Source organism: Onychomys torridus, chromosome 5 (genome assembly GCF_903995425.1).
Source record: "Onychomys torridus chromosome 5, mOncTor1.1, whole genome shotgun sequence".
In the NCBI taxonomy this organism is placed as follows: domain Eukaryota; kingdom Metazoa; phylum Chordata; class Mammalia; order Rodentia; family Cricetidae; genus Onychomys; species Onychomys torridus.
Window position 1 is genome coordinate 13,974,264 of NC_050447.1, and position 24,832 is coordinate 13,999,095.

At 40.9% G+C, this 24,832-nt stretch overlaps 1 protein-coding gene across 2 annotated transcripts in view; it reads left to right on the plus strand.

The window, feature by feature from the left end:
* Positions 1–24,832, plus strand: part of Lonp2 (lon peptidase 2, peroxisomal) — a 117,518-nt gene that overhangs the window by 51,541 nt on the left and 41,145 nt on the right. For both annotated transcript variants that reach the window (XM_036187620.1, XM_036187621.1), the window contains exons 9-11: positions 8,070–8,220; positions 9,896–10,022; positions 13,069–13,202. In XM_036187620.1, the coding sequence (XP_036043513.1) occupies positions 8,070–8,220; positions 9,896–10,022; positions 13,069–13,202 (412 nt within the window). The remainder of the gene's footprint in view (positions 1–8,069; positions 8,221–9,895; positions 10,023–13,068; positions 13,203–24,832) is intronic.

Consider the following 24,832-nt stretch of genomic DNA (forward strand, 5'->3'; position numbering starts at 1 on the left):
GGTTGTCCTGGAACTCACTCTGTAGACCAGGCTGGCCTCGAACTCACAGGGATCTACCTGCCTCTGTGTCCAGAGTGCTGGGATTAAAGGCATGTGCCACCACTGCCCAACCCAACTTTATCTTTTAAAAAGTGAAACTTTTCATTTATTAGTCATTTCAAAAACATCTCAACATATTCTTTTCTAGCATCTTGATTTTGATATATAGAGGCAATTCTGTGAAAAAGATATTGATACATATTTTTAAAAAATAATTTTCCTTCTCCTTAAACTATTTGAGATACACACACACACACACACACACACACACACACACACACACACTGTGTTAGAGTCTTTCATTGGATGTCTGTAAAGTTTCAGTTCTTCATTCATATTTAGTAGCAAAAGATGAAAAGGCTGATTAGAGAGCTGTGGACACAGGAATCGAGTATGTTGACTGCAGTCATGTTGGGGTCATCTGCTGTGCTATGGGTTTTTCCCCCCCTTAAGATTTATTTTACTTTTTAATTTATCTGTATGTGTGTATGCACATGTTTGGAGACTCAAAGGGGGCATTGGAGTTCATGAGCTGGGGTTACAGGCAATTATAAGTATTTGACATGGGCACTAGGAATCAGTCTTCTATATGAGCAGTAAGTTCTTTATCTTGTCTTGTCTTTTCTTTTTCTTTTTTTCTTTTTTTTTTTTTTGTTTTTTGTTTTTTGGTTTTTGGTTTTTCAAGAGAGTATTTCTCTGTGGAACTCACTTTGTAGACCAGGCTGGCCGCAAGCTCTCAGAAATCCACCTTCTACTTTCCAAGTGCTGGCCAGCAGCAAGTTCTTAAGCACTGAGCCATCTCTCCAGCCCCAGTGAGGTCTTTCTTCCCGGATTTCCTTTCCCTCAGAAAACTCTTTGGCTCCCTGGAGCATGAAAGCCAACACTAGGAAACATAAGAGATGGTCTAGGGTATCACTGTATCCAGCATCTATGTGTGTGTGATTCCTGAGCCTTCGGACACTAGAACAAGCAGTGGAACACACTTCTGATCCCAGCACTGGGGGAGGGGGCGCAGAGGCAGGTAGATCTCTGAGTTCCAGGCCAGCTTGGTCTACAGAGTGAATTCCAGGACAGACAGGGCTACACAGAGAAATCCTGTCTTGAAAAACCAAACCAAACCAAACCGAAAAAGAGAGAGAGAGAGAGAGGAAGGGAGAGAGGAGAGAGAGAGAAAGAAAAGCAACAGGCTAATAAGAACAGCATGACTTTTTTTTTTTTTTTGTCTAGTTTTCAAGGATGCTTTATGAATTGGAAACAAGGATTGTTGGCATTGAAAATTAAGAATTGACAACAGAAGACCTTGTTTCTCTAAGTGAGTTTAGTTTGGCTGTTCAACACTGTCTCAATGAAGAGAAAGTTAGAAAAAGCAAGCATGCATCATCTTCTGAACTTCCCTTGTAAGACCATTACTGGAGCAACTTCTAGAACTTATACGTGTGCCCCTTCACTTACACACATCCCTCCCAACACCAGAGGTTTATTTTCTTAAAAAAAAAAAAAAAAAAACAGTGTTGTTTTGTTTCTCTTCTGTTTGTTTGCCCATGAGACACTGGGCACAGCTGAGACGTATCTTGATCATATTCAGCCCCCACTCCTCCCTCGAACCTCCTAAATCCAGTCCTATCCTCCTACATCCTCCTACCTTTTGTATTTTTATAACCTAACAAAACTGTATTTCAAACATAAAAGTAAAATAAAAGCATTCCCAAATAAAGAGTAAGAATTGACTTTAAGCAAATGCACCCTACAGGAAACACAAAAGGAGAATTTTGGATGGAGAGTGAGCTGCTCAGAAGGACAAGCAAAAGCACCAGTGAAGGGATTACCTTAGTGAAGAGAGGAGAAAGGCTTTTTCTCCTCACGGGTTTAAAAAGCAGTTCTATAGAAAGCAGGGGGGGGGGGTAGGAGGAAGCAAAGCTGTTCTTTACTGGGGTAAGGAAGTGACTAATCAGAAACACAAGGCAGCAGGAAGCAGAACTAAACAAAGACCTACAAGCAGGTAGCAACAAAGAAGGCTGGAGTAGCTATACTAACATTAAACAAAATAGGTTGTAAAGAGTAGTATTTCCTAACAAGGGAAATCTACCAGGAAGTTACAGTGGTCTCCCCCCGCCGCCCCCGCTACACACAACAGAGCCCCAAGATACTCGGAACAAAACTGATAGACAGAAGTAGACAGTTGACCAGTAATGGATAGTGGCATCACCACCCTACCTTCAGTTTTGATGAAATTGCTGGAAACCAATTAGACACGGGAGGAATAGAAAACCTTGCAGCCATCTATGGAACACTTCCTACCAGCAGCAGCATCCACATCTTCTCAAGCTCACATGGAACCTTCTCTAGGATAGATTACATGCCACACCACGAAAAAGGCCACAATGTAATTAGAGGGATGAAAGCATAAGATGTGTTCTCCTAAAGCATCACAGCAACTAGAAATCAACAATGGGAATTGGAAGAAGTCACAAATACATGGAAATTACACATTCCTGCATAACCAGTGAACCAAAGAAGATGCAAGAGAAATTGGAAAGTCGTGTAAAATGAATGAAAAAGGAAACAGCAAAGCATGTGTGTCTAGTAGACACTAGACCCATGTTCTCAGCACTTATCCTCAACAGAGCTTAGTAGAGTATCCTAGACTATTATTTAAACTATTTCTTAAATTTGGTGTTATTAGAGTCCTTTTTTTTTTTTTTATAAATAATTACATTTTGGAAAAGCTAGTGTTTTGAGATCCTCTAGCTGAATTAAGGGTCCTGACAAAAAAAAAAAAAAAAACTTCAGTAAGCTGGATGCAAGTGTTTGTGTAATACCTTCCACAGAACACTTCTGGTCTGGGGGGTGGCCTGCGACCCAGCTCACTGACCCCCACAGTACCCCTCGCAGGAAGCCTGGCACTGGCAGACACTCTGGCTCTTGTTTGACCTGTAACCAGTTTGTGCCTCCTTAAATATCCAACCCTCTGGCCCTGGGGAACCGACTTGGGTTCTTCCCAGTGGTGTCTTTGGGAAAAGCCACACTGGGCTAGCTCCTTTAACTGAAAGGCACAAAGCTTATATACCACCACAGTAAGAATAAGTTGAGCTTTTGCTAACAAATTGAGGGCAAGGAGGGCACCATGAGACAGGAGGGCAGTCTTGGCCTGGGTCACATGAAGTAGCAGGCAAGAAGGGAGACAGTCAACTGACAGTTTGCAGAGGAATAGCTGTGGGCCACTTTAGAGTCAAGTGCCTGAATGGCCACTTTAAAGGAAGCAATAAGAAGGGTCTTTGTGGGCCTTTATGTGGCACAGTCATGGCTTTCTTGATTGCCAATAATAAATACACCAGGCTTTTAAAACAAAAACAAAACAACCAATGTGCATCTTATCCCCTCATTTGTTTTCAGTGTTTTGTTTTGTTTTGTGTGTGTGATGCCAAGGATAGAATTCAGGACCTTGCACATGCTGTACAAGCTTCTGCTACTCACTCCCACTACCACCACCACCACCACCACCACCACCACCACCACCACCACCACCACCACCCCTTTGTAGGTGGTTTTTCCTTTAGGTCGCCATGTTAGTCCTAGCTGGTGTTATTGCATCAAACAGCTGCAGTGTTAAACAGTTGCCACTGATTGCTGGGGGAGAACTGGTTGCATGAGCATTTTCTTAGGTAAAACATGGAGAGCTTTTCCAAGAACATGCCATGTGGGCCAAATACCGACAATTCTCCAGGGCTGAGGCTAGAGAGCTCTAATTCTGCTCTGCCCTATGGTGGTTGCTAGGCTACAGGTTTTCACACTTTCCTAGTCACAACACTGGTTTCCCAGGCGTCTGTCAATCTGGAAAGGAAGGTGGAGTTAAAACAAGTTTAAATATCACAGCACTTGAGCCACTTGCCGGGATCCAGCGTTTTTCTGGAATATACACTGTTTGGGTGATTCCAGGTCGGAATGGAACATCTAAGGAGGTCAATTTGGACCATTTTGCTGGAGGGACGACTCATTGCTTTTGTGGAGGAGCAGATTTTTGGAGTTCCTGGCTCTGCTGCATCCCGTTGGAGTTTTAAATGATTTGGGTGCTTGCTTTTGACAGTTTTACTGTGGTTTATCTCCTGTTTAGATAACATATATCTTCAGACTACCTTTTTCAAAGATTGGTCTTTGAGCTGTTTTGAGCCCTTTCACATTTGCAGCCTCTGTGTTATCTGTGCTATTCGCTTCTATGTGTCCTGTTCATACAACATGTTAAAATTATGTCCTCACATACATGCACACGTAGAAATGTTACATAAAACAAGGATGGGTCATCTGTTAAGGTCACCACACAAAATACTAGTGTAGTTGACAGCTTTGAAGGCTGGAAGTCTAAAATCGGATGTTGATAGGTTGCGCTCCTCCCAGAGCTTCTGTGGCTTTTGAAGTTCTGTCTTCTGTGTATATGCATTGCTAGGGACTTCCTGTTCTTAAAAAGATACCAGTTAGATAACATTAGGACCTTATGCCCAACCTCTCTTAACCTTACTCTCTCCTTAAAAGTTCTATGTTCAAATAATCACTGTGTGTGTGTGTGTGTGTGTGTGTGTGTGTGTGTGTGTGTGTGTGTCTTGTATATATGATGCATTTTTAGTAAAACCAATGTGTTTTAATTAAATAATTGTTTTTGAATTCATAATGTTATCATGAAAACTTATTTCAAAAAGAAACACGCCAACTCTGTTATTTTCTTCTTCAAATCTTTGTCTTTAATGGTATGTTGTAGTAATCTTTTAAAACTACTCTGCATATTTGTTTTAGTTTCTAGCAATGCTTAACCTGGCACACATGTGCCAGATGCATAAATTACAATGAAAGTAGGTGAGGCAAATTACAGTTACACCATAACTAGCTTTGCCCACTGGCTTTCTGCTCACTTTAACATACTTGGTGTGCTATTGAGTGAGGGCATCATTTCAGTTTATATATTGTTTTGAAAGCCAATTTCTTCCTAGTATCTTCATATAAATAAGATGAGTGTCAAGGTTTCTGCTTGTACTTTGTAGGAGGGTCATTTCCTACTCTGTAACTACTGATCTAAACATCTAAAACAAATGTGTACCCACCTGGGTAGAGGACTCACAGTGGTCTCTTTGTTAACCTTTTATCTTAGATGTGTTACATATTTTCTGTGAATTCAGGATTTTGATGATCTTAAAGCAAAATCCAGGCATTGTGTCTTTTTCTAAATATTTCAGTTCCTATCTCTAAAAGGAATAGCTTTTTATAAATGGTAATAGATGGGTAACTATACCATCATATCTCAATATGGTGATTACCTAGGCATCGCTGGTCAGTGTAATGTTGCCTGTAAAAATATAGTTTACCTCTTTTCAGAAAACATTATTGAAGAACACTTCTCAATGGATACCTCACTCTCCACACACACAGGTCACATCCCTGTCTCCCTCCAAGGAATAAAGTATTGAATCTCAGCTTCTTCCATACTTCCCAGGCATGCCATGTTAGACAGGAATTCTGTTCATAGCGCTGATATAGAAGTTGGAAGAAAGGGAAGAGATTGCTCTGATCAGCCGGGAAAGCCAACCATGTAAGCAGCTGAGCTGCAGGGACAGATAGCCCTGGCGCTAAAGTAGGCTAAGAAGCAGAGGTTTTGTGGTGACCAAGAGCAAAGGGCAATGCTGTTCTCTTGTGTGTTCATCACTTTGCCCTGACGCTTACTCTGAGAAGTAGTTACTAGAAATTCTTTTCTGCTATGTTATTGATTAGTATTTCTGGAGCTTTTAAAAAGCCTGCACCTCCCTTGGTATTTTTCTTGAATAAAAGATTGAAGACTACTAACTTTCTCTTCTCATCGCCTAAATCCCTTATAATCCCTTTCCTTTCCTAGACTCCAGTGATCTTCCCACTTAGCCTAGGTTTACAAGACACTTGCCACCATACCCATATGTAATATTTTATATATATTACAAGAGGATTTATCAAATTAGTTTACAGACATGGTCTAGATAGTCCAACAATGTCTGTCTCACACTAGAGAAGCCAAGAATCCAATAGTTGTTCAGCCCACAAGGCCAGTTGTCTGAGCACTTAGTCTCAGTCTGGCACTGAAGACCTGGAACATCCCTGGGGAGCTGCTGGCCTTCATTTTAGATTGGAACCCAAAGACACTCATCCCAGTGTCAATGAAGAAATGCAGTACCAGGATAGATGAGCTTGCCATCAAGACTGAGGGCAAGCAGCCCAAAGCAAAGCTTCCTTCTTTCATGGCCAGAGCTGCTGCCCCCTTAATCTGATCAAGAAAATCCCCACAGGCATACCTGGTGGTTTGCCTTTAGTTTGTTACAGATCCAGTCAGGTTGACACCAATAATAGCCATCACACACATTGTCTTATTTTTAAAGGGTAAACTATTACTTCATCTGAACAATCTGAAAGAGTGGTTATACTTCACCAAGAATATTATTAGAGATTTCTTTGGGGAATTGAAAGTACTTTATTGTTTTTATAATATTAAACATTATTGTCTTTTATAAAAATGTGAAATTAGGATCTTTTGGGAAATGCAGTCTAGAGAGATACAATGAGTTTCTGAAATTCAGGATTCTAACTAAGTAAAAGGCTTTGAATTAAAATTAACTGGTGTGTGTGTGTGACTTTAAGAAGAAAATCATAAGCAAGAAAAAGCTATTTTATGGTGAACTTACAATGAATATTTTAAGAGACAAAATTTGATATTTTGGGTTTGTGTTATTTTTTGTTTGTTTGATTGGGTTTTTTTTCTTTTGTTTTGTTTGTTTGTTTGTTTCTTCTGTGTTGCCCTGGCTTTCTGGGAACTCACTCTGTAGACTAGGCTGGCCTCGAATTCAGAGATGTGCCTGTCTCTGCCTCATAAGTGCTGGGATTAAAGACGTGCACCACCATACCTGGCCTGTGATGAATATTAAGTCATGCAATTTCCATTTTGAATATGTATATCAACCTTAGAGAGTTCTGAGTGAAAATATGATGAAGGTTTAGGACATGCCTGAGGGTTTAACTAGCTTATAGTCATGTGTAACTTGTGAATGTGAGTGCGTGTAACTTGACGTACATGAGCAATAACCTGAAGGTTATCTCTTTAATACAAAGTGGTTAATTTTAAGAAACTAATTACTAAGGAGGCCACAGAGATGGCTGAGCTGGTAAAGACACCTGCTGCCACCTGGACCCATGTAATGAAAGGGGAGAATTCATTCCCACAGGCAGTCTTCTGACCTCCATAAGCATGCTGTGGTGCACATGCATGCAAGTGTACACATATCCAAAATAAAAAATTAAACCACATAATTAATACTAGTTATTAAATTAGCTATTGCATCAGATTAACTATTTCTTTTTAGGTCTAAGAAGTTAGTTTCTCGGGGTTGGAGATTTAGCTCAGTGGTAGAGCGCTTGCCTAGCAAGCGCGAGGCCCTGGGTTTGGTCCTCAGCTCTGGGAAAAAACAAAAAACAAAAAAAAAAGTCAGTTTCTCATTGTGCTACATCAGATACAGTGACAGTTTGTATAAGTTTGTTTCATTTGACTTTCCCCTTCCAGGCAAAGAATTTATACCAGACATTCAGATAATGTCTGAAGAGATATCTACTGATTATTAATTTACCTAAGAATTTCAAAATAATCTGCATATTTACTTTATGTTCCATAGTGACTAAGACAGCTGTGTCACCAATAGTAAAAGTGGTTCTGCAGGGTAGGTAGCTTGTGATCCACGGAAGCTGGTAGGAGAGAGGTCTGCGGACAGAACCCTGCAGTGCAGTGTTTGTGGCTTTTTGTGGGTGTGCCCACCTGTGCTTCCTGTTATTTTGACAGTAGAACTGTGACTTTTTTTTTTTTTTTAAAGGATGTAGGATATGGGGAGATCAGGGTTTTTTGTTATCCCAGTGTTAATCAGCTAACTCTATTGAACAGAAATGTCAACCTTGCTGATACGTTGACTGGGTTTTAGATTGTGGAACTTTCTGTTGTAACTAAGTTTGTTTAAATGTCAATCATTTTTTCCTAGGTGTTGGATCCTGAACAAAACCATAACTTCACAGATCACTATCTAAATGTGGCCTTTGACCTTTCCCAAGTTCTTTTCATAGCTACTGCCAACACTACTGCTACTATTCCACCTGCTTTGTTGGACAGGATGGAGATCATTCAGGTTCCAGGTACTTCATTCATAAATATATACACACAGACACACAGACACACAGACACACACACACTTTGGAGCATACCCTTTAAAATTGGTTGTGTTTCATTTGTCTAAAAGTTCGTCACTATTTAATCTTCCAAAGTTCTGCACAGAGTGTATAGACCGTCTTTTCTGTAGCTCCAGAGTCAAACAGGAGTTTGTTTGTTTGTACCATGACAGGTAGAGTCAGTGTGTGTTCTAGAAGACATCCAGCAAGAGTTAGTGTTGACTTCACACTCGGCTCCAATGCTGCTTTCAGGGATGATTACTTCTTAGAATGTCAGACGTTATTTTCTGAATCAATTCTCAAAATTACAGGTGCAAAGGATTCATTTCCACAAAGCCAATGTCTTAGACCCAGATACAGCTTTACCTCGCTGTAAGGTTTTGAAGGCTCTCCCTTTTTTCTGGGAATATATTACACAGTAATTGACTGTAGTCACTCCTCCTGGATGACGCTGGCCCCACTCTTATCTCAAACCTCATGGCACTTTCAGACACTCTCTTCCCTTCAGTTGATTATGTCAAACAGTTGCACGGTTGTTTGTGTTTTTCAGCCATGTTTTTTTCTTTTTAGTTAGACTCAGATCCTAACCTTTTCACTTTATTTAATTACTCAGAATTATTTTTGTCTTAAAAGAGATCCAACATCAAGGAGTACTCACTCCGGTGAGAATAGGGAAGACTCTAAATGTATTCAAAATGTAAATGTAGCAATATACTTTACATTCTAAATATATTCAAAATGTAAATGTAGCAATATACTTTACATTCTAAATATGTTTTACTCTTCAGTAAATGATCATTGAAATTCTCAATTACCTACAAACCTTGTAGATTCTTTTAGTTTTAAAATGTAGTGAAGTGAAATGTTGCTTTTGTGTATTCATAAGACTAAAGTAAACAGGAGATTCAGTAGTCCAGAATCTACACATGAGGCAGCCAGTCCACTGTACTGATGTGAATGAGGTGATAAAGACAGTGGCCTCAGAGCTGGGCTCTGTGATGCTGCCTCTTCCTCCGATAGATGTGGTCCTGTCCTCTAGCCTGTGTGATGCTTTCAAGCCTCTTCTTCCTAACCGAAAGATGCTTTATCAGCCCATGTTTATTAGACAGAGAGGATATGTTAGTTTAGGTGGGATTCTTTTTCTTACAGAATTTAAGCTCATTGGGGCTTCTTAGTCAATAAGAATATAGTCTCTTAAATATGTAATATATTTTTATAAAATGTGAAGATAAAAATCAAAACTGATTTAGTATAAATTTCCTTATTCTGCTACAGTATTAGTAGAAGTAATACTTAATCTCATTCTAAATCTCAGGTCTACTGAATCTGCATTTGATTCATTAAATTTTGTGGCAGGTACTACAAAGATGGTTCAGCAGTTTAGGGCACTTGTTGCTCTTACAGATGACCTGTGTTTGTTCTCAACACCCATGTAGTGGCTCACCACCAACTCTAACAACAATTTCAAAGGCTCCTACACCCCCTTCTGATATCCATGAACACCAGGCATGCACATGAGGCACCAGCATACATGCAGCCAAAACATTCACACACATAAAGTAAATTAAGCTTAAAAACCAAACAAGACGTGACATTGTGGAAGCCTGGCAGATAATTACAGACCAGGTCTCTTCTTCTCCAGGATATACACAGGAGGAGAAGATAGAGATTGCCCACAGGCACCTGATCCCTAAGCAGCTGGAACAACATGGCCTGACTCCTCAGCAAATTCAGATCCCTCAACTTACCACTCTGGCCATCATTACCAGGTTAGTCATCTTAAAGATGGGATTTTTTTCCCATGACAATAATTTGCTGAAAGTCTATGCATTGAAGAAATGTTTAACTATCATCCTAGAACATGAATTCCTCTAACAATGGAAAGCATTGCTGTAGCTGTGACTAGCTCTGCATGAGGAGGAATTTCACCGCGAAACCATGTAGAATTGTCTTCATTGTAAAGGTCTTCCTAGAGCCAGAACTTCGACTTTGCCACAATAGCAAACTAAGGGTTGATTTACTAGATTAAGAACCAAACTCATGAAAAATATAGAAGTGCTCCTTTATGCACATTAAAAACTAGAGTCAAAGCCAGGAGTGGTGGCTCACACCTTTAATCCCAGTAGGGAAGTAGAGGCAGGTGGATCCCTTAGTCCTAGGCCAGTTCTAGCTTGGTCTGCTGAACAAGTTCCAGTACAGCCAGGGCTATACAGAGAAACCCTGTCTCAGGGTGGGGACAAACAAACAAAAACAAGTCAAGCTGCTCCTTTCAGACAACCATTTTATGTTGTTCATCTTCTTCTTTTCTTCTCTGATAGACTAAAATAATAATATTAATCTTTGGAGGTTTTGATGCTGAGACTTCACACTGGAGCAATAGAGAATGTGCTTTCCCAAGTCTGCTCCAGAGTGCTTAAGCCTGTGACAAATACCACATACATTTCCTGAGTAGAGGCTGCCATGGGAACGTTAATCCCAGCACTGGAAGGCAGAGGCAGGCAGATCTCTGAGTTTGAGGCCAGTCTGGTCTACAGAGTGAGTTCCAGGACAGCCAGGGCTATGTAGAGAGACCCTGTCTCTTTCCCACCTCCCCCGAAAAGAGTAGAGTATTGCTTCATCTCTTTTATAGGTCATGTGTTTGAGTGAAAAATAGACCCTGTTGGGAATTTATATTGGCCATAGCCTCTTACACTTTTCCTGGCTCACTATTACAGATTGATTGCATCATCCAACATCTTAAGTCTGCCAAGAACTCCAGCAACTCTTTCCTAGTAACTTGTTTTCAGGAAATGTGAAATTTCTCTCCATGCATGGCCTCTCTGACTGCTTTATGCTCTGTGCCAACTTTCTTCTGGGTCTGTTTAGTTATTTACAGGAAGCAGGACTAAGTCTAACCCAAGAGTTCCTTTCCTTAATTTGTTTTGACATAGACTATGTGGATAATGCCAGAAGAAATAAATTGAGTGATTACCCAAAGTCTTCCAGGAGTGACATCACTCTGGACTTTTCACAAGCCACTTGAACCTTTATGATAGTGTCTATATATGAAAAGGGGGAATGAGTGAGAAGATACTTGGCTTACCTACTTCTGAGAATGATGCTGAAGAGTTCATCATTTGTAGTTCCCAGTCACTGCCCCTTACATACTTGTTAGCTCAAAACATGAGATGGTAAACACTGTAGACATTCGGGACTCTTTTGAGCAGTCTTACTGTTTTAATACTTAAAAACAGAGCACAACCCAGACAGTGCAGTGGACACTGCTCCTTTTAAGCTCCAGGCACTGAGTTACCAGACACAGGAGACACGGCAGACCTTTTCATCTGCTGCTGGGCACTATTGTTATGGCCCTTGGTGTCCATACTCCCCTCTTGTTCTCCCTTCCCCTTCTCAGAGTCCTCTCCCCCCCTCCTCTGTTCCATGTCACACGCAGACTCAAATCTAGATTCTATATTTGAGGAAAACATATTATTCTTTTGTGTATGGTTTATTTCATTTAATTTGAGTGATTTCTCCTGTGTCAAAATTTAATTTTTTTTTAACCAATCAATAAAATTCTACTGTGTCTGTGTACCACATTTTCTTTGTCTGTTAATGGACACCTAGGCTGTTTTCATGTTTCGGCTACTGTTAGTAGAACAGCAATCAACAGGATGTGTAAGCATCTCTGTGGCATGCTGACTTACAGACCTGCCAGCATCCACCCAGGAGGAATATAGCTGGATCATCTGGTTTGGATTTTATAAGGGCCCTCTACACCAGTGGTTCTCAACTTGTGGGTTCTGACCCCTCTCACAGGGGTCAGATATCAAATATCCTGCATAGTAGGTACTGACATTGCAATTCATAACAGTAGCAAGATTACAGTTATGAAGTACCAACAAAATAATTTTATGGTTGGAGGTCATCCCAACATGAGGAACTGTATTAAAGGGTTTCAGCATTAGGAAGGTTGAGAACCACTAGAGTACACTGACTTCCATACAGTTTACTTTCTCATCAGCATCCCTATATCCTCACTAGCATCTGTTGTTTCGTAATAACAGCTATTCAAATTGGGTGGAATGGAGTCTCAGTGCAGTTTCAATTTGCATTTCCTGGTGACTGAGAATGTTGAACACTTTTTACATCTTTATTAGCCATTTGTGTTTCTTCCTTTAGGAGAGAACTGTCTATTCAATTCATTAACCTTTTCTTGATTTATGATTTGGAGGGGGTGGGTTGGTTGGTTGGTTGGTTGGTTGGTTGGTTGGTTGGTTGGTTGGTTTTATTTCTGTCTTAGGTTTTAGAGGGTTTGTATGTTTGTTGTATACCAGTTAGCCCAGGCTGCCCTCCGGCCCATGCGGATGACTCTTGGTCGCTCTACTTTTACCTTCCAAGTGCTGGGATTGCAGGTGTCACCAAGCTCTGGCCAGTTTCTCTGATCCTTTCAGCAATAGTTCAAGAATAGTACATTTGGAACCAAATTACACTGACAAGTTGTAGCTAGTAAGCTCCTTAAAATACACCAAGAAACAAGTGGTAATGTACTGCCGGTTCACTTTAGGTGTGTAAGCTTGCAGGGCCAAAGGTATGCTTTTAGATAAAGGATACAGTTTAAGATAATGTATGTAAGGGAAATAACTGTGGCCAAAAAGATACCTTAATAGTTAAAAAATACTAATTTTAATGAAATGTGCTATGTGTGGAGAAGTTAGCATTTTTAAAAAAATTAACTTTCACATCTGCATTGTTTCTTTAGTGAAGGGGTTGCTTCTGTTTTACTTACTTACAGGTGGGGTTTATCCAAAAGTAAAATGTCTCCCTTTGTAACAGATACACCAGGGAGGCAGGAGTCCGTTCTCTGGACAGGAAGTTTGGGGCCATTTGCCGGGCTGTGGCTGTGAAAGTCGCGGAAGGACAGCATAAGGAGGCCAAGCTGGACCGTTCCGATGTGGCTGACGGGGAAGGTTTGTGGCCTGGTCCTGGTTTCTCAGTCGGGCAGAGCACAGTAAATGGTGCTATCAGTTGAGTGTGTCAGATAGTCCTCGAAATGGCGGTGTGCAAGTGAAGCTGGAATGACATAAGACATGGTGGGTCTCGAGATTTTTTTTTTTTTTGCACATAACAAGGAGTTAACTCTTCTTCAATATTCTTCAGTGCTACTACTTTAATGTTAAAGTAACCTTCTCCAGGTTGCTATAGCATGCACTTTACACATGGTTTGCTGTTCTCTTTTTGGACAAGTGCAGGCAATTGGTTAATTCTTTTGATAAAGTTGTTAGAACCCAAATATGATGACACACCCCTGTAATCCCAGCACTCCTGAGGCTGACGCAAGATCAAAGCCATCCTGGTCTACATAGCAAGAACCTGCCGATGATATGATGATGATGTTACATCTTTTTTTAAAAAACCATAAGCTGTTCAAGTCTGCCAACACATACCTGTACATTAGAAGAGATTCACGTGTTTTTCTCACACAGCTTCCTTTATAGGCACACAATTAAATGTAATATAAACTTCCCTCCAGTAAATTCTGGAAGTGGTACTCTAAGGGGAGTTGTTCTACTGTAGTTATCCAAATGTACATGTTTCCTTTGCTTCTGGGTTAAAATGTGTGTTCTCTTACCCCGGAACTTTAAGAAGCTTAAGCTTCAGTTCATCACAGTATGTTGTTATGTAATTCCCCAAAACTTGCTTTTGTGAACATGTAGCAATAAGGACTTGAAAATTGCTGCATAGGAAACAGATATATTAGAGTTCTACCATTTCCAGAACTCTTTCCAGAATGCAGGTAGGTGACTGGGAGAGAGTAGCTGCACTCTGTGGTAGTTGTGGTAGACATGGAAGAGTGGGTACCCACGTGACCCTCTTGGTTCTGTGTAATCTGACCTGGGACCTCACTTGAGAATAACCTCCACTTCAGCTGAATTGGAGCAATATAGTTATGGTATGTAGACTATGGATATTGAAGTCTAATTGTTTCTTTTAAGGACGGAAGACTTCTGTTGTCCTTTGTATGATTTGTGTCTCCCAAGTTCATATATTGGAAACTTCACCTCTAACAAGTGTTCTGAGGTAGGGCTTTTAAGAGATGATGAGGAGCTAGGACGTAGCTCAGTGGTGGTACACTTGCATAGGATCCACAAACTCCGAATTCTATCCTGGTTGAGTTATAAGGGCTCTTCCCTTATGGGGACGTTTGCATTATTTTGACAAAGTGTATATTCCATTTCACAGTTGTAGATTCCTGGTGAATGGATAAATTTGGGTTTCCTTCACCTCTGTCTCTCAGGAGCTCTCTGTCATGTGATCCTTCCTGCCATGTTGCACATAGGCCTTCCTTGACATAGTTCTTTGCTTTTAGACTTCTCAGTCTCCAAAATTAGGAGTCAAACACATTTCTATCCACTATAAATGACCTAGTCTGTGCATTCTGTTATAGCAGCATAAACAGGCAAAATCAGTTCTCACCCATACTTTACGGCATTTCCCAAATTCCTGTGTCTTTTTAGAATTGCATGGCTCAAGTCAGTTTGTTGTTGATCACCCTGCCTAATGCTGTAGACACTGAGGTTTCTGCTTTCTCTAACCTGCTAAATATTCCTTTGGGTTTTGTTGTTGTTATTTTCTTTAATTACAGGTCTTCTTATACATGATCAGGTAGCTAAACAAAATTGAGTAGTTAAGCTGTCACCTAAGGTACCTATGTGTCTTCATAATTAAGAAGACATTTATATTTCAAATACTTGGGCTACAATTCTTATTAGAAGCACAGACACAGCCCTGGGTGGTTCTGATATCATGAAACATAGAGTTACTAGAAATGACTATCCTCCAGACTTAATAGAATAATTGTAAGGAATATTATAATTATAGCATATATAGTATATAAAATAATTACAACAAATGGTATTTATGATCTCAAACAAACCAAAAGGAACATTTCTGCAAAAGAATCTGCATGAGGGTTTCATGCCAGAAAGTTCAAATGGAGCTCAATAACTGTTTTTTATTAGAAAGTGATTTATTTAAAGTAGGAGTTATTTGCTTAAAACAGTTGTTTCAGAAATTTCAAGCAATTCCATGGGTGTGTTATTTTTAATGTTAGAAATAATGCTGGACTCAGAGTTATTGCCAGGAAGAAAAGTAACTTTGGGCCACGAGCTTCAAAACAGGCAGAAACTGGCAGTGTTTTTAACAAGCTTCTGGAGCAGACCCAGCATTGCTGGTCTGTGAGCAGCAGCATCTTTATGTTTGTGGGATTGTTTAGCCGATTAAACTGGCCACATAGCAATGGGGGATCTGAGGAGGCAGATGAGAGATAGAGTTGATTAGTGATAGAAGAAGAATATTGATGCTTCAGTCGGCTGTGCAAGCATTTCATTCATGAAAGCATTGCCTGTTTTTCTACATGGTATTAGGACATTCCAAATTCAGGGTTTTTTTTTTTTTTTCCTTCCTGGGGTATTGGTTGAAGAATAAAAACACATGACTGAAGTTTTATTCTGCTATTTGCCTGTCTTTTGCTAAGACAAATATCCCATGTGTTCAGCTTTACATGCTTAGGTATTTCTCTGTGGAGCTAGACAAGTGCCTGCTTATTCTTACGTGTCATGTGAGCTCAATGACATACGTACCTGGTAAGGCTTTTCTTAGCAGAGAAGTTGCCCTTCTTGATCCTGATTCCATTCATAAATCTTTCCCGTGTTCTCCAGTAAACACTTTGCCTTGGCCGTCGGATTCTGGGAACAGACATATATCAGACGTGTGACAAAGTGTGACTTGTCCATTTGTTTGCAAGTCTGGAGGTTGGACATAGAGCCATGCACACACTAGGCAAGTTCTCTTTCTGAGCTACATCTTGCCTCGTTTTCTTTTTTCTTTTCAGTTTTTGTTTGTTTTTAGACAAGGTCTTATTGAGTTACCCAGACTGCCCTTGAACCTTCGATTCTCCTGCCTCAGCCTCCTGAGATACTGGAATTTCAGGCTTGTACCACCAGGTCTAATAGATATTATTTATGTTTGCTCATCTTAGGATTTCCCAACCTTTTGGAATGTGGGAACTAATTTTTTCATCAGTTTTAGAAAATTTATGACAGTTGTTCTTTCGTATTTGTTTTTCCCTTCCCCACTGGGAGTCTAAGGAAAAACTATATTTCTCTTAACTCCTTCTTTTCCCATTAATTTAGCTGTCTAATTCAGTTTGTATACTTTTTGTTGCCCTCTATTCCAGTTTATAATTACTGACTTCTGCTATTTAAACATATGAAATTATTGTTTTCATAAATTGTGCTTTCTGCTTTTTAAATGACCATTTAATTACAAATGTGTGAATATGTATATATACATATATTTGTCCCAATGGAATGTCCATTTAATTATATATAATATATATATATATATATATATATATATGTTATATATATATTTTTTTTTCACATAGTGGATTCTTCATCTATCTATCTCTCTCTCTCTCTCTCTCTTTTGGTTTCTCAAGACAGGGTTTCTCTGTGTAGCTCTGGCTGTCCTGGAATTTGCTCTATAGGCCTGGCTGACCTTGAACTCAGAAATCTTCCTGCTCCTGCCTCCCAAGTACTGGGGTCAAAGGTGTGCCCCACCCACCCCCAGCAGCTTTTCATCTTCCGTCCATTTTTCTCTGTTTTCTTGGATACTCAGCATGGGTTTAGGGTACCTTTGATCAGTCTGTCATCTGATCCAGCTGTGAGTCTGTCTGTGTCACCTGCCCGTTATGGCTGCTGCTGCTGCTGCTGCTATTGTTGGGGGGAGGGGAGTTGTTGTCTTCTGTTTCTGTTTTGTTTTACTTGATTTCACATCTTCTGTTTGTACAGAGCTGCAGGTTGAACCTAGGATCTCACATCCTAAGCAAGCGCTTCTCCCACTGAGTTCTGTCCCCAACCCTGTTGCTGCTTATTCTTCTCCCGTGCTTTCTGCTCCTCTTCCTCCTCCTGTGCCTCCTGCTCCTCCTCTTCTTCCTCTTCCTCCTCTTCCTCCTCTTCCTCTTGTTCCTCCTCCTCATCGTCATCCTCCTCCTTCTATAATTTATTGTGTTTCTTACGATTCCTTTTTTCTTTTTGGTTTGTTTTCTCCCTTCCTTATAATGGAAAATATAAAGGCTATAGCAATCACTGTCCTCTAAAAAGGGGGATATTTTCTTCTCACAAATCACTAGGGACCAGCAGGCCACTTTTGATACTGCCAAGACTTCATTTTAGACTTAGTAGTACTCCATTTCTTATTCAGCTTTTTCCCTAAACTGTTATCTTCTGGAGTGTGATTCTCTAAAAATGCAGTTCTGACTGCTGATGTGGGACCCCTTACTTGTGAGTTCTCAATTCCGAGTTTGGTTGGGTCTTTACTTTTTGGTTATTCTTTCTCCTGAGCTTCTGAAATCCCACCCTGAACGTGCTCCAGTTAGGAGCTAGTTACATTAGGGAAGGACTTCAGTGCAAGTTTTGTAGCTTCTTTGTCAATGATGTCAACTCTGTTTTGACAAACTCGACTTCTCATAGTTACTTTAACGAAGTCCCTTCGAGACTGAAAGCACAGCTGTCTTTTGAGCATTCCGAGGTATGGCAATTCTAGCCCACACCCCCAAGTGAGGAAAGCAAGAGAGAAATACATCTGAGTCTGGAGAGTTGTAGCTCAGTGCTGAGAGTGCACACTTGGCCAAAAGACAGACGTGGGGCGCCCACCACCACTGAGTATGTGAGTGACCCTGATTTGATTCTCAAGTCCCATCACAGTGCTCCTCAGCTGACACTGAGCTCACCTCCTTCATCCACTTAACAGCTGACCTCCCGGGCCACAGGAGGATAGAGAAAAAACCTGGTGGTTGGGTTTCATTTCCATGAAGACAGCCTTGTCCTCCCATAATAAACCTCTGAGCCCTATGCTGGGCACAGAATCCTGGACTGTTGAGGACAGGCTGTGTAGTTCAGTGTAGATCCTGTTTTGCCTGAGGTGCATTTTGATTTGTATTATTTCCCTTGTATTAGTCCCACTGTCCTCTAGAAGGTGTACCTACAGTGACTCAGCCTAAGGTAAATACTATATCTGATGCCTTACCACATCCTTTCTAGGCACCATCACAGTTTAAAATTCATCAGAATAAAAGATTTTAATTCTGTACCTTACGACTTCTTGTTCATGCACTTTAATTCTTGCCTATAAGCAGGAATGGAGCGGGTGACGGGAAGGTAACCCACCCCTGAACTCTTCGGGCAGGTCCAGATGGCCTCAAGGAGCGCTGCTCTGTGTCACTCCTCTCAGGCTCCAGTTCTGCAGGAAGAGTTGGTCCTCTGGAGGGCTGCTAGCTGTCAGAGTTCTTTGTGGCGGTCCCCTGCTGTTGACTTCTCAGGTGAAAACATGCTGTGCTGGGTGTTCTAAGTCCAGCTCCTTCCTAACCAGAACAGGAAGCTGCTCCTGCAGGAAAATCAGGGACGGTTTCCAACTTCCTTTCTGACTAGTCTCCAAATTTGAAGATTTCCATCCTCCTGTGTATTGCATAAGTGTGTTATGTGGTAATGAAGATAGTGAATATAGTCAGGTGCCTTGGCTCACATCCGTAATCCCAATGCTTAAGAGGAGGGAAGCCAGAGGTGAACAGGAATTGGAGGCTAGCCTAGGCAATAGTGTGAGATCTTGTCTCAGAACATAAAGTAAATAAAAACATAGTATATATGATACTTGGAGGTGGTAAGGTTTGTGCTTTGGGCAGCTTTTTGCTAAATCCTTTTTATTTTCTTGTAGCAAACTTCTACTTGTTGCAAGATTTGTCTTTTGAATTTCCAATTACTTAGCAGTTTCTTTGTAGCAAATTACCCTGTAAACTCAGCAAACTGAAACTATTTACCAAGTATTTATTTTAAGGTTTCTGTGGATGAGGAATTCAGGAGCAGGGAGGGTAGTTGAGTAGTTGTGGCCCAGGCTTGTCCTGAAGCTTTGTAGTGAGGCTGCAAGCTCACCTTGGGGATATCTGCTCACTCACAGTTGTTAACAGAGCCCACTTCCCTGCTGACTGTTGGCTAGAGTTCTTTTCTTTCCACAGGGGCCTCTCCCTGGGCTTAGGACATGGCAGCTGGCTTCTCACAGTGTCATATGTTACGTGAGAGAGGTAGGAAAAGCCAGAGGCAGAATGGGTAACCTTTCCTAATACTGGTACCACACTCTTTTATAGGCAATGAAAGGGAGCTGACTTCATAAAGATGTGAGCGCTAGCTGGTGGGGATAGGCTGTTTGGGAACCATCCACCAGACCCTCTGCCACCAACTTACTTGTTTGCTTTATTGCCTCCCTCCCTTTGTAGACTTTTTGTTTTTCTTTATTTGGTGCTGGAAATTGAACTTAGAAACTCATACATTCTAGGTGTAAGCACTCTAGCATTGAACTGTGTATGAAGGCCAGGTTTAAATACCTTTTTTTTTTTTTTTTTTTTTTTAGCATCTACTGTGTGCTACTCAGTTTACATGCCTTATCTCCACACATCATAAAAACTTCACAAAGTGAAGTATACCTGCCATATTTTATGAAAGAGGAATTGGCTATCAGGGAGATGGCCTGTTGAGGATCATAGAGCAAACAACTCATGCATCTGAATTCACATAGGTTAACCCCAAATAATGCAGTCACCCACAGTGGCACACATCTTTCATCCCAGTACTCAGGAGACAGAGGCAGGTGGACCTCTGTGAGTTTCGAGGCCAGCCTGGTCTTCAAAGTTTCAGGATAGCCAGGACTGTTACACAGAGAAACCCTGTCTCAAGAAACCAGAGAGAGAGAGAGAGAGAGAGAGACTGTCCTCCAAGCCAAGCAGCCACCATCTTGAGACATTCAGCCATACCTCCTTGCTTCCTGCTCTCTTTTGTGTGCAACTCTGCCTGAACTGCATGTGGCCTGGAGGAAGGGCCAGAGTACATAGGCAGGGAGGACTAGGGGAAGGGGTGCAGATGCAGGGAGCCTTCATCTCTGCTGGATGAAGGTTTTCCAGTGGTGGCTTGGCAGGGTAGGAACATGTACACCCTGTAAGTAACCAGGCTCTGTAAGGAAGCCCAGCAGCCTCATTGGCTTCCCAGAGTGACCTTGGGTGGGAGTGAACTTGGTTTGTCATTGGAACCACAGGAGAAATGGTAGACTCTGCTATTTCTCCCTCTGAGAAGGGATTTTAGTAAGAGACCATGCTAGTCTTTTCTAATCCAGTTAGTGTATGTGTTGCCAGGGAGCACAGTTTATTGCTGTTTTGAGGTTTTGATACATTTCATTTCTATTTATATGGCCCCATTTCCCAGAGATTAATTAGTTTGTTTAGAATTCTAAAGAAATCCTGTGTTTGGGTGTTAATAGAGAGTAGAAATTTCTGTGACACAGTAGGAATAGGTTTGGACCATTGTCCAAGGTCACTCATAGCCATCTGTAATTCCAATCTAGAAGATCTGCCCTCTGACTTCTGTAGGCACCAGGCACACACATAGTAGACAGACATATGTAAGCAAAACACTCATATACACATAAATGTAGTTGGAGAGCTTCTCTCCAGGTGCCACCAAGCCCCCACAGTCCCACAACCCACATATAAAATAATCACTCAGACGCTTATATTACTTATAAACTGTATGGCCATGGCAGGCTTCTTGTTATCTACTTCTTTTATCATAAATTAACCTATTTCTATTAATCTATAAGTTGCCACATGGCTCATGGCTTACCTGTACCTTACATCTCGCTTGTCATGGTGGCAGCTGGCAGCTCTCTCTCCGCCTTCACCTTCCACTTCCCAGAATTCTCTTCTCTGCTTGTCCCACCTAAACTTCCTGCCTGGCTAATGGCCAATCAGTGGGGTTTTATTTATTTATTTTGTTTTTTGTTTGTTTGTTTGATTTTGCCAGAGCTGAGGACCAAACCCAGGCACTCTACCACTGAGCTAAATCCGCAACCCCTCAGTGTTTTATTTTAACCAATCAGAGCAACACATTTGACATACTTGAACATCCCACAGATACTGGACTGCTGGGGCTTAGTGGGACTTGGAGAAAAGCTCTCCAGCTACACATAAAAGTAATAAATCTATTTTTAAAAACACCTTTCTTCATTATTTTTAGTGAAGTGAAATTAATTGGAAGGCTTCTAGTTACACAGAAAAGTCCTCAAGTGTTTTAACCTACCTTTCATGCCTTTCTTTCTGGTTAGATTTAGAATAAAGAGAATAATTTGTGTATCTACCTCTATCGGCCAAAACCACAAAGCACATGCCTTGGCTACTTGTTTTGGATTGCTGCAGGACTCAGAGTGAGCTTTAGTTTCTAAAGTTGTGCTTAGATCTGATGGTAAGGTTGTGACAAGTCACAATTTCTGTGTGACAGGGGCTGAATAAAGCTGACCTCCATTTTCCTAATCTTCAGACTATATAGCTTGAACTCTGCCTGTTCCCGTCAAGTTTGGCCATTGAAAAGCTATAAGAGTCAACAGTCATTGTAATCTGAGACATTTTAATTATCAGGAAAATGTTTTAGCCAACACTGAAGTTTCTTACTCAAGACCCAAGTTATACATGCAGGGCGTGGAAGTGTGGATTCTGTTCACATTTTCAGTGTTGAGAGTGTTCCTCATCTTGTCAATTCTTTCCTGCTCTTTGATTATATTGGTAATTCAGAACAATTGAAATCTGCCACTGTCAAGGGCCTGAGGTTATTGTTGGACAATATGGATTTCAGGGACACTTTTCAAGTCACTTGGCTGGCTGGTAAAGCGTTAGGACTTTTGTGGCCTTCTACAAACTAAAATGATAAAATTTAAGCCCAGTATTGATAGCTTCTTATAGTAAATCCTTTGTGTTTAGTGGCAGCAAGTTGTGTCTAAGCATCTAAAATCAGACGGAATTCTAAGGTTGAAGTGAAAAATGTTATTCACACTGGCCAATATCGTGAAGATGTACTAAGTATTTCCTTCTGAGGGTGACGCTTACACTGATTTACCAGTTGTTCCTGTGTGGGTACTGGCCTGGCCCAGGAGCACAGTGTTTACCTATATATGCAGATGGGATATATAGGGCACTGCAATGAAAGGAAACCCAGCCTCTCTCAGCTCCAAGAATACTCAAGGTTCTACTGGGAATTTTTAAATACTGTGCATGGTCTTTGCAGCTAAACTAATCTAAATAATTGTCCGAGAATATTTTCTGAATCTCCACTATGGAAAATGAGTTTTGTTAAGTAACTCCTGTAAACTCTTTGAAAAACTGGGGTACAGATTCCTCTGGTGCCAGACAGGATCATAGGGCTTAGAGTATGTTGTCATTTAGTCACTGGGTTAGCCAGCACTGCTGAACGCTTGCTGTGTGCTGTGCAAACTGACTTGTGACAAGCACGAAGAACATCGTCTACAGTTGAAGCAGACACATAAAGAGTCATCTATTGGCGTCACAGGGAGTGCTGAGTTTCATAAGGATGGTTCATTTCAGGTGTGCTTATATTTTAAGTATACCCCCCACCTGTGCCATCCCTTTTCCTCTCCTTCCCCCTCCCCTCTTCCTGAGTCTGGATGATTTCACTTAATATCATGACCTCATGTTGATCCATTTTCCAGTAAACCACACAGTTTCACTTTTCTTCAACTTCCTCCACCTTGATCCATCCGTCTGTTGACAACACCTCGGTTGATTCCATGTCTTGGCCATTGTGAACAGTGCGGCAGCAAGGGTGTGCAAGTGCCTCTGTGGGGTGTTGACTTGGGTTCTGGTAAACATCCAGGCAGGGCGGACCTGTGTCATGTAGGAGTTCTGCTCTTCATGTTGGAGGAACCCCATCTTGATTTCCATACTCTCTGGCCTAATTTACATTCCCACCAGCATTCCTTCAGTTTTTGTAGCTACTGTGGCTTTAAAAAATGCTTTTAATAAATTGAAACAAAAATTAATTTACTTTGATATCTAAATTCATATGAATGAAAAGGGAAAGTTACAGATATTTTTATATTCATAATTGTTACTCAGATTGAAATGTGACTCACAGTCATAAGTTTCTTCTGTACTACAGTGATTATTGTGTCAGATGCTTAGTGAGCAAGCAGAAATAAAACATACTTTGTAATATTTAGGTTGTATTACCACCCCAAAATAATGAAGAAAATATTGACAGAAAGAAAATAAATTATTATGAGCATGAAGATTCTTTCGCTATCTAATCCACAGATTCCTCCATTTACTGCTAGTTTTTAAAGATTTTTTTTATTTTTATTGCACTATATTTTTGGGTGCATACATACGTGCATGCCCCTGTGTGCCAGTGGAGATCAGAGGACAATCTGAGAGAATTGTTGTCTCCATCTTTCATGGGTCTGGGGAGCAAACTCGGGTCATCGGGCTTGGAGACAAGCACATCCACCTGTGAGCCATCTCTCCAGCCTTTTAAGTTGTTTATCGTGATCATAATTATCATTTCTGTGTGATTGTGGAACTCGGGCCTTGCTTGCTAAGCTCTCCATCAAACTATGTCCCAGGCCCTATGGCTAGCTTGTTTCCTTTAAAAAAAAAAAAAAAAAAAAAAAAAAGCCAGTGTTAGGGTTCATGGCCTTAATCCCAGCACTAGGGAGGCAGAAGCAGGAGGATCCTCCAGGCCAGGCCAGCCTTGTTTACAGAGCAAGGTTCAGGACAGCCAGGGCTACATAGAGTAAACCCTGTCTCAAAAGAAAGTAGGGGGGGGGGAGGAAAGGAAAGGGGAAAGAAAAGGGGAAAGGAAAGGGGAGAGGAAAGTCTGAAAGTGTGCAGGCTCAAATCTTAGGCTGCCCTTCTTAGGAACTTAACTCTCATTCCCTTTGGCATGCTTCCTTCAGTTGTGAAAAGGGTTTTCTGGAAAAGATTAACCTGAAATTGACAGTCCAAATTATGCAGTTGGATATATTCTGGTTTTTCTGATTTTTAAAAATATTCAGTTTTGCCCTTTCTAGATTCCACTGAGAAGCCTCTCATATCTCCTGTATTTAATGGTCTAGTTTTAAGAGATCTAATTCTTCTGTCTTATAAAATAACAAAGGTACTTATATCCTATTTTTTTAAAATTGTGTGTGTGCACATGTGTGTGAGAGAGAGAAAAGAAGGGGTGTTGCTGATACGTGTGTCTGTGGAAGCCAGAGGTCAACATCAGGTCTCTCCTGTTGCTCTCCACCTTATTTTTTGAGACAGAGCCTCTCACCGAACCTAGAGTTCACCAATTGGCTAGATCCTGTCTGCTGGAATTACAGATGCTCCACCACACCCAGCTTTGCATGGGTGTTAAGAATATAAACTCAGGTTGTCCTGGTTGTGAAACAAGGTCTGAACTAACTAAGCCATCTTCCCAGTCCCTTCCCTCTTTCTTCTCCAGCATTCTAGAGAAGTGTTCTAATCATTTCAATTTTTAAAGATTCATGGGGGGAGCCTTGAGACAGGGTCTCTCTATTAGATAGCTTCAGCTGCCCTAGAACGCACTATGTAGACCAGGCTGGGCTTAAAAGAACTATTTTTTATTTTTATGTGTCTGTGTTAGTAAATGTCACATGTGTGATGGTACCCATGGAGGTCTGAAGAAGTTTTCAGATCTCTTGA